Source organism: Theobroma cacao, chromosome 9, assembly GCF_053813885.1.
Source record: "Theobroma cacao isolate CCN51 chromosome 9, ASM5381388v1, whole genome shotgun sequence".
NCBI lineage: Eukaryota > Viridiplantae > Streptophyta > Magnoliopsida > Malvales > Malvaceae > Theobroma > Theobroma cacao.
This window is the reverse complement of record NC_142647.1, coordinates 44,342,290-44,352,855: the sequence shown is the minus strand read 5'-3', so window position 1 is coordinate 44,352,855 and position 10,566 is coordinate 44,342,290. Positions and strand designations below refer to the sequence as shown.

At 35.4% G+C, this 10,566-nt stretch overlaps 1 protein-coding gene across 1 annotated transcript; it reads right to left on the bottom strand.

Moving 5' to 3' along the window:
* Positions 1-571: 571 nt before the first annotated feature.
* On the bottom strand, positions 572-9,484 carry LOC18590150 (indole-3-acetaldehyde oxidase-like). Its single transcript, XM_018127406.2, has 10 exons — positions 9,085-9,484; positions 6,070-7,758; positions 5,384-5,637; positions 5,022-5,231; positions 4,651-4,869; positions 2,767-3,732; positions 2,352-2,447; positions 2,108-2,206; positions 1,626-1,815; positions 572-972 (listed from the first exon to the last, which is right to left on the bottom strand). The coding sequence occupies exons 1-10, from the start codon at positions 9,233-9,235 to the stop codon at positions 749-751; spliced, it is 4,098 nt and encodes a 1,365-aa protein (XP_017982895.2). The 5' UTR covers positions 9,236-9,484; the 3' UTR covers positions 572-748.
* Positions 9,485-10,566: the final 1,082 nt, after the last annotated feature.

Below are 10,566 nucleotides of genomic sequence, written 5' to 3'. Positions count from 1 at the left end.
TAGTAATACTTAAAAAAAAAAAAAAAAACCTTTCTTTTAATGGTTGAGGGCAAGTGTGTTCTAAGTAATTTGTTGTTCACTGACTTTAAAGGAGAAAAAGAACAGTTGGTTAACGAAGCTTTAAAGCTAGTGTATTATAACATTATAATATGCTTTTAATTTTATGATAAAAAGAGAAGTTAACCTTTGCGCTTTCAAGTATAAGATTAAAGAGTTTTAAACCAACTAGTCAACGAATACATCGGACAGATTGAGTGAGAGAAGAAATCATGAGCCAACCTTTATGATCTTGATAGGGTAAAATTACTCAGAAGATTAAGTTTTTTGTACCTTAAGAGGAAATGTCGTCATTTTAAATAATGTAGCAATACTTGATAGCGCTATGAAAGCTTTTAAATCTTTAAAGGAAAACTCTTGAAGAAATTAATGTCCTCATTTCACACATGACAATTCTTGATGGTATAAATGTAAAAGATTGTTAGTTCTTTATAATGAGTGAACAGTTGATGGATTGTCGGGTTGATTAACTGGTTAATGTATGTATGTGACTGACCATCTAAGACTGCCCGTGTTAGCTGACCTGAGTCCATGTATTCAACAATTTGCCCAAAGCTATGGTCTGATGTCAAGCTACAGAATTTACCTTGCTTGAAATATGAACGAAATATGGAGGCGTATTATCAGTAACATTTTTACATTACATGCAGATACAGTGAATTTTAGCCAACCAGCCAGCCGAATCCCCTGATCACTTTCTGCCCATTGTCCATTGCAAGAACCTCTGAATGCAATCAAGCCCACACAGCTCCTTCACAACAGGCATGGTGGCGGGTACCTGCAACTGGAACGTTGAATTAGACACGTCTCTGTCTAGGCCACTCCATGAAAGAAGCTGTCGCCTGGCTTCTTTTATAGCTGCCCTTGTAGCACAGTGAACTGAAACTGCTAGAAGTAATGGCGGCTCACCAGATGCTGCAAAGGAAAAGGTAACAGAATTACTATATATATTCACCAGTTTTAAAGTGGCTTCTCTATGTTCCCCCACTCTTTCCATGTACCCAACTCATGGACATATAAAATCATGCTCAAGCGGCATTTTGATTACTTTTCTACTCCATAAACATGCATATTGAGGGACCAATCTTCTGACCAGGATTAAGCTCTTGAAAAGAGCTGAATATGGCCTAGATGCAACGATGGAAATATAAAAGAGAAAATAATACTTGACACACCATAGTTGATGCAAGAAACCAAATCATAAAACGTGCAAGGAGAATTGTTCATTGATGTGGGTAGTTTGGATGGAATAATACTGTTGATGTGTAGGCATAAACAAACACATAGATGAGATAAATGAATAGTAAGATGGATGAAGTTGCAATGTGATTTCAATACTCGAATGAACAAACTCAAGCAGAAAAGCCCTAAAAACAGATTAGTCAATCAAAACAAGAATGTCATTTATCAAGCAGAAACTATTGCACCTGGCATTCACATTGCGGTAAACATTGACAGAAGAACACAGTCAATAGATCAGGCATTCCATTCATACTACCAGTCAAAATTAGATAAATCAAGAATAGAGCAAAGTGACATGGATTCAGTGAAAATTAATATGAACTTGCCTTTTGAAGAAAGTACACGGTTTTTATGATGTCCACTGTTCAAGATTTCGACATTAAATTGTTTGGGTATTGTATCCACTGTAGGGATCTTATAAGTCCATGTGCCATTTGCAATCACTAATCCATTTGTGTTTGTGGGGTATTCTTCAAGCATAAAGAACCCCATTCCTTGAACATAAGCTCCTTCAATCTGCAAACAGATTGTTAAGAGTCTTAAATCACACAGATCCTACTAACCAATGAACTAGCTACAGCAAATGACGCAAGATCTACTTGCAGGGAGGTTTTGTACACAAATTCTAACTCCCAGCATATGTACATAGTCAAATCCTTTAGCAACAATGCATAAAGTCGGAAAAAAAAATGTTAGGCATGCCTGACACAGAAAGACTTTAGAGTTGAGACTAAAAATAAACAAGCTAAGGTTATAGAGCAATCATTCTAAACTGAAGTCATGCAAAGAGTACTATATTCAAGCAAACCTGTCCTAAATCCACAGCAGGATTCAAGCTTTGGCCACAGTCATATAGAATATCTGTCCGCAAAGTTGTTGTTCCCCCCGTTAGAAGGTTTACCTCCACCTGCAATGCCATAGCTTCAAAATTAGTAACTGTCAAGTCAGTCCAAATATGGTAGTATGATTTTTTCTGCATCATGTTCAACATGCCAAATCAACTGAGACTTGAGATGAACTTCAAAGAAAGATGAAGCAATGGATAAACTTGCCTCACTCACTGCTACACCATAGTTTAGGTAATGTGTAGAGGAAGAGTCAGGTACATAATATGAACTTGCTGATAAGTTCACAGAATTGAGATATGCCTGCATTAATAATACATGTGAACTTAATTTTCAAAAAAAATAATACATGTGAACTTGCAATGAAGTTGCTGTATATAAAATGATAAAATATAATGAACTTGTCTAGAACAGCAAAGTAATATATCTCTTTTTCTCTTGGTAGAGTAAAAGTGAATGTATGACCATAATTTTGCAAAGATCTCAAAGTGTGAGAGGCATCAGAGCTAGAAGGAAACTATTCTGATATTATTGTTCCTAGGAAGGTGACTTCTCAAATTCATCCAGTAGCCAAAATGGAAACATAATGAAGTCAGAAAGTTTCTGATAGTCACACATCTACCTGAAAAATCAGCGTCTCCCATTCTATAGATTTCATTTGCTCCAGCAACTTTTCCTTGAGAGAGGTAAGTCTCTCAACCAAGACATTGCAGCAAAGTCTAACTGCTTCACAGCTGGACTCAGATGTTGTACTGGCGGCAGTCATACCCCCTTGAATTAAACTCAAAGTATCTGCTTGTATGACCCTTACTTTCTTGGAAAGTTCTCCTGTTCCACCACATTGGACCAAACTGAGAGCATATGCAGTCATCTGTTTTACTTTTGTCCAGAGACCCTGACCCAACTCAATTCCTCCAACTTCAACAACAATAGATCCATCGCGTAGAATGCTTACTTTCCCTGGTGTTGCTCTCACTGACACTTCATGCACAATTGGCACACGTGAAATTCCCCTTTTCCGCCATTTATTACACCTATTGAATTCTTTTAACATTTCAGTCCTCTGGTAAAAGCTTGAAGAAGTGGCCAACTTATCCCATATTGCAGGTAAAGTATACTCCATAGGTTCGCCTGCACTACTCTTGTAAAAGAAGTCAAGGCTGTTGTATGTGTGGAGATTAACATTTCTGACAGAATCCACTTCAATGGAAAGGGTGGATGCTACATCTTCAATTATTGCTTCAGCAATAAATGATCCCTGTAGGTCTCCTGGGGCCCTCATTGCCGATCTACTTGGAAGGTTTGTTTTGCATACTTTTACATCAAAAGATAGAGCACCCCAGTCATATTTTTTAAGTGCTCCAAGCATCATTCCAGGAATAACTAAACTTACATCCGAGTATATCCCTGCATCCATTAGTATATCGAGTTTTAGGGCTGTAATCTTCCCATTAGTTTTGAATCCTACACTATAAGTTATTTTCATGGGGTGCCTTCCTCCTGCCATTATCATATCAGTCTTTCGGTTCATGTATATCCTGACTGGACGCTGTAATTTGTAAGCAGCAAGTGCACAAGCTGTGGCAACCTACATTAAGTGATATAGTTAAGTGATACAAATAACAGACTAGAGACAGGGTAGCACTAAATTTTAGACGCCACAAAAAATTTGAGGGATCTTATGCATAACAGTGGATCAACAATCTATTCGGCAAAACTGCACAAGGACAGCCAAACCGATGAATCTCCAATTATATGCTTAAGTTAGCATCTAATTCTGAATATTATTAGTTTCAGTAAGAAAAAGGAAAAGGAAGAGAGGATTGAACCAACAAAAACATGTTTGATGGAATATGATACAGTGATGGTGAACTTGGTGAATTGATCTACTGTACACCATATTGTGAATGGCAAAAGTTTTCCGTCAACAAAACCTAGAAAGTAAGGTTGATTAAGTATAGAATATAGATCACTCCAAAAATCACTCAACAGCAAACGCCATTTATGAAGATGGCTAACTTCAATCCAATCAACTAATCTTCCATTATTTCTGAGTGCTTTACCATACCCTAGGTACTTCTTACATAATTCAAAATGCCAATGTCAGACCAAACCAACCAAGCTGTAATACTGAGAAGTTTTCTAGGTGACAGAATTTAATTAAATTGAACAAGTATGGAAACACTCTTTATCTGTCCCCCAAGTAAAGAAATTAAACAAAGAGGGAAATGTTTTCTTTCCTAATGGCATAGCAAAAGAAGCAGAAGACCTTGGAAGAAAAATAAAAAACACAATCAAGCACATCGATTAATTTCAGCCCACTCTACCAAAAGCAATTCCCCATCTAGAAACAAAGCTTATCTTCTTAGTGTATTAGTACTTTCTTTTCCAGTTTCTAAAAACATTCAATTTGATGCTGGAAAACAAGCTCATCTTCCTAAAAAGAGAAGTTTAAAAAAAAAAAAGCAGAGATAAGAAAACTATACAGTAGTAGAATGACACTCACAGAAACTGCTTTTACGGCCTTTCCACCAAAACCTCCTCCGATCCTTCTTGTAACCACACGAACGTTATGTCCAGGAAGACCAAGGCATTGAGCTATTGTATCCTGTGTGAACTCAGGGAATTGATTAGAACTGTACACCACAATGCAGTTGTCTTCATCTGGCACAGCCAGTGCAGTTTGTGTCTCCATATAGAAATAGTATTGCGACCCAAGTTTGATCTAGATAGAGGAAGTCAACAGGAATTTTTAGTGACTTTCCATGATAAAGGTTTATCAGAGGATAAAAAATACGGCTTGTACTGCAGGTTAATTCAGATGAAGAAAAAGAACAGGTATAGTGGGGCAGAGCAGCAACAAAGTATAGACATTACCTGAGCTGAGAGAATTTGGTGATCAGCTGCATCCATGCCTTTGGAGAAATCACCAAATTGTAGGGGGTAAAGGGAAGGCGGAAGCTCAAAAAAGCTACATCTATCAACAGCTTCTTCTACAGATAATATGGGTGGTTCTAGATTCTCCTTGTCATAATCAACCACTGCAATGTTTGCTGCCAGGTCTGCATGTTTCTGTGTATCTGCTACCTGAAAGTGTCATCTTAATGATCAAAGTTAAATAAAAATTAAACATCAAGAGCTTATAAAGGAAACATAATAACCATTGTACTGTGTCTAATAGCAATGACAATTACAACAAACCAACGAAAGACCTAGATATGGTCAAACAATGGATGTACCACAAAGGCAATGCGATCTCCCACACATTGAGCAATCTCATCTGCATACAAAGGTTCCTCACCAAATATGGACTTACTACCTACGTTCTTCCCAGGAATGTCTTTGACAGTCATAAGTGCAGTGACTCCAACTGTTGATGAACTGGGCTTAAATTTTATGCCCTTCACCCGTGCCAGAGGCTCTGTGCTATAGACAAAAGCTCCATGTAGGCAATTTCTTGGAGATGGAATGTCATCCACATAAACAGCCTCACCTACAAAACAGCTCAATGAACACTGATTGTATAGAGCATAGAGCAGTAAAGAAGGAAGATCTAAGGATGAAAGGCAAAGCAAGGTTGGGAAAACAAACACTGGGGTATATTAATATATTCATGATGTTTTCAAGGAATTAAGAAAAGATGCATTCGTGTTTAAAGCTTAATGAATTCAAAGTTTGAGCTTGCAACAAATTTAGGCAATGCATCTAGTGAAGCATAAGAGCATGATGAGAAAAGCGCTAGGACACATATGCAGAGAAGTGATGCTATTGTCACAATATCACTAACTGTTCAAGTGCCAAACCAATTAATCATGGATCCATGCCTTTAGGAAACAGCAGAAAAGCATCAAAAGACTAAATAAGAATTTTTAATAGTTGACTTATTGATGTGAAGCAATAGAGTAATGAGTATGAAAGGACAAACCAGAAGCTTGAATGGCTGCTCCAGCTTTGGTAATGGGCTTTCCAACTGGATGATATTCTTCACTTAATTGAATCACCTGCTCTCCAGATGATAACAACGTTGGGAGTTGGTTTTTACCAAACTCATCACAACTTGGTTCTGTTTTGGAATCTTTCAACAAGATGCCATTGAGAAAACCATCAGAAATTTCAGCAAGAGTGTCAATTAAGGGGCTCAGGAACTCGAAAAGATAGCCAACAGCCAAGCTTGTCCTGTAAGTAGGATGTGAGGTACCATCTTCAGGTATTACAATGGTTCCAAGTACTTTAGTAGCCTCATACAGAACACCAACACTTATCAACTTTCCAGTAAGAAACTCCTCAACCTTCCTTGCTCTAATCGGACGTCTGGTCCCATAACCACCAAAAGCCAACTGGCAGTTATTTAGTCTAACTCCAGTAGAGTTTCTACAAAAAGAAACCTCAGCCAAGAAAGCAGCATTCAAATAGGGCAGTGCATTTCCAAGAGGGCGTGGTGCAGCCCGATAAGTTTCAAATAGCAACTTAGTATCAGTTTCAGAAGAAATATCCCTTCTTGACCCCCAGCAAGGAATCTTAATGCTTAAAAGAATGGTTTTGGAATCTAAAGGAGGCCTTCCAAGGAACTCCTCCAGTGTAAGCTTTTCAAGTTTCCGACCTGTCACTATATTCATTATTGTACCCACAGGAAGTAGTATGGTAGCAATATCTGATGGAAAATGTTTCCTCTGGGCCATCATCAAATTTCCTCCTATGCTACCTGAATTCCTTACGAATCCTGAAGCTATCTTTTCCATATGAGCAGCGATTTTTTGGAACACCGTTTTACTTTCTAGATGAAAATCACCTTCATTTTCCTCCTTCATAGCTTCAATAGCTTTGGAAATTGTCACAGCTGCTCCAATTTCAATTCCTGTCTGGTCTTTCCTGATGATTGAGAGCTCAAGAATATATTTTAAATCAATGTACTTGTCATAGCGTTCTTGTTCCTTGTAATATCCCATCCCTGTGTTACCAACAATAATTTTCATTGAGGTTCCATCATTGGCCTCATTCTCTTGCAATAAGCTTTGGAGCTGCTCAAGACTAGCAGGACTATACCAATGATATCCTTGAGAAGCCAGACTGGCACCTGCCTTGATATGCTTCTTGAGAAACTCAGGAAACTTAGAACTTGCATTACTATGATTGTATGAAGGTAATCTACTCAGCTTTGCTTCATCACTTTCTCCTTTTTTCCAGAAGGAGTTCAACCCCAAGTCCTCCATATCAACATCAGCAGCAAAACTTTTGCAAGCATCAGCTATAGGTCGATAACCGGTACAGCGACAAAGATTTCCTGCGATGGCCTTTTCTGCTTCAGAGACTGTGAGCTTGGAGAACCCAGGACGGGGTTCTGGCCTGTTGGTCTTATCAGCATTGACAAGAGCTGAAAAGAGAGAAACACACATTCCGGGAGTACAAAAGCCACATTGAGAAGCATGGAAACCGGCAAACCTTTGCTGAATAGGGTGGAAACCATCCTTGCTATTTCCAACTCCCTCAGCTGTTGTAATTGAACATCCATCTACACTGCAAAGAAGTGTGAGACATGAACTCACAGCAGAATCCTCAACTTGGTCGAGCACGGGATCATACTTGGACAGTAGGACAATGCAGGCACCACAGCCACCTGTAAAACAGGACAACAATAATCAGAAACCATTCCTTTGGTAGCAGGGATTAAAATGGGAGGCAAAATAGTTAACTTGCTTTCTACCAGGCTTTTATTCTTTAAACAAGTAATACAAGATTCAAAACCTCCATTACTTTCATTTCTTCTCCTTTCCAACTAAACTTTCATTTCCTCTCTGCTTTCTGAGTCAATGGTTTTAAACAATAAAAATTTTCCCGTTTATCAAACAATTCCTAACATTCTACAACCATTTAATTCAAAATTTACTTGTTATATAAAAATATTAAGAAAAAAGTAAACGAAGAATGATAATTAAAGACATAAAAGTGGATTATGCATAGTCTTAAAGGGCTGTTGCCTTCAATTGAGCATATTGTAGATTCCTTCAAGAATAAGTAGCGCTCCCCTTAACTGTTTTCACTTTACTTTTTGTATAAGTGGCCTTCTATGTACGTAAATAGGTTGAAATGGGATGCAAAAAAATTAAACAATTAAAACTTAAATTTTAATGCTTTTCATGATTATCACATGATACCTTTTTTTTAATAATCATGGTTATCGAACAATATTAGACTTAAATTAACCCAAATTCTTAAATAATAATACTAGATTAATAATTTAAACAATTATTATAATCATGTATTTGTATAGATCAATTTATATTCATTGTTATATTTGTCACTTCATACAAAATTTTTCAAATTTTTATTTATAAATATTATTATGAGACAACAAATTGTGATTTATTGAAAATATATAAAATTATTCTCGATAGTACACCGTATATAAATATATTTACTTCATGTACTATTGCATAACTAGAAATTTTTTTTTGTTATGATAAATTTTAATATATTTGAAAATCGTTATATAATTGTTTCATTTTCAATACTATCAAATACATAATTTTCCTATATATATAATAAAAAAATTATGCGATAAATTCTTCATTATTTTCATTATCGAAAGAGTAGTTTCCATACTTGCAGTGCAATATGGTCTAAATAAGACTTAATTTTATCATAAAAAAAAAAAAAAACAGTTTTAAATAGTTCTTTTAAGAACAAAAAGCCAAATATGTGATCTTTACAACACCCAATCAAAGGAAAAAAGGTACTGAAAATATACCCCAAGTTGTCTACAAGCACCATAGCATGCAATCATAGTCAAACAAACGTATATTTTCATAATTAATACAATTCAACAAGTTGGCTTTTCTTATTGATGATTAATTAAAATCCAGAAGAAAACCATACAACTAAACTGTCATACAAACAACTGGAAAATAGAGAGAGAGAGAGAGAGAGAGAGAGATGACAAGACCTTCACCACAGCCGAGCTTGACACTTTTGAAAGGAGTTTGGGAACGCAAGAACTCAAGCAAAGTAATTGAAGGGTCGTCTACGTTTAAGAGCTCATACCTGTGTCCATTAACTGCAAAAACCAAACTCCTCTGCTTTACTGCCTCCCCCATTTTTTTCAGAGTTGACCAAACTGATCCTACGATTGAGTTGTTCCTCTACTCATTGGCCAACTCTACATATAATTAAGGCGGTAATATATATAAAGGCAGAAATGCGACTTTCCAACCGCTTCATAAACAATACGCATGCTTTCCGACCTTTTACAAGCAAATCAAATGACATCCCTGCTGCGTACTACTTCCTCCATCCCCACTTCTTTTTTTTTTATTTGATTTTTCAGAATTTAAGAAAATAATTTTGATATATATATTGTATTTAAACTGTAGACTAATTGGCTCTCCCATGGTTTATATTTGCAAGCTAGTAATAGCGAAGACTTTGGAGAGGCAAAGACAAATAAAAGTGTTGAAATGAGAGAAAAAAAAATTCACAGCAATGAAAGAGAAAGCAACCCTCTTCGTGCTGTCTTAATTACATTTGACAATAGAATGCTAGTCCAAAGAATTTTATGTCTATAAACTTTTTAAGCAAAAGAAATATTATTAATCTTTGCTACAAGTTTATATTTATATTTTAATTTTTATATTCCAGCACAGCACATGTAACATAATTAACAATTTTATAAGTTCATTTGAATCTTGAAAGGTTCATTTGTTTTCATATTTAGAGAGAACATGTTTAGGTTTTATTCTATTTTATCTCAAGATTATTTATACAAGTAAAATTACAATTATAATCAAATAATAATCATAATAGATAACATATATATACTGAAATAAAAATCAATCAATCAAAACTAAAATAGTAAAAAAAATAAAATAAATTCATGAACGCACATAAAATTAAACTTACACATAATAAGAGTTTAATTGAAGACCTAAAAATACTAAAATCTTTTCATTATCATTGAGATTTGATATCAATCATTTAGGAATATATTTATGATTAATTACACTAGTAAATGTAAAAATATAATGATGTTGAAATGGATTTTATAGTTCTTTTTTTATACTTGAAGAGATGAGGATTCAAATTTTACTTTTTAAACGAGAATCATATATCAATTAATGAGTAAAATATTTGAGCGTAAAAGGATTTTGATGGTTAATAAGAAGGAATATGTTTTTTTTTTAAAAAAAAATAAAAAGGATTAAAAACTTGGGAATTTAAATGGTGGTGCAAAACTCAAACGCTTAATGGTTTTTGCCGAATTTGTCAATTTTAGGTGGCCATTTCATTTCATTTTTTTTTTTTAACGTTTTCTTTATGAAAAGTAAAAAGAGAAAGAAGAAGAAATGCTGAAACTTATGCTAATTCATTGAATACAACAAACCAAAGTTTCCCATTATTTGACTAAAAATAGTCTCTGTTTGATAAGGTT

Coding starts and splice junctions, on each gene's coding strand:
- LOC18590150 (XM_018127406.2), bottom strand. CDS start 9,235: ATGGGGGAGGCAGTAAAGCAGAGGAGTTTGGTTTTTGCAGTTAATGGA. Junction 5,232..5,383: donor GAGATCGCATTGCCTTTGTG/GTACATCCATTG, acceptor TGACACTTTCAG/GTAGCAGATACACAGAAACA. Junction 2,207..2,351: donor ATGGTGTAGCAGTGAGTGAG/GCAAGTTTATCC, acceptor ATGGCATTGCAG/GTGGAGGTAAACCTTCTAAC.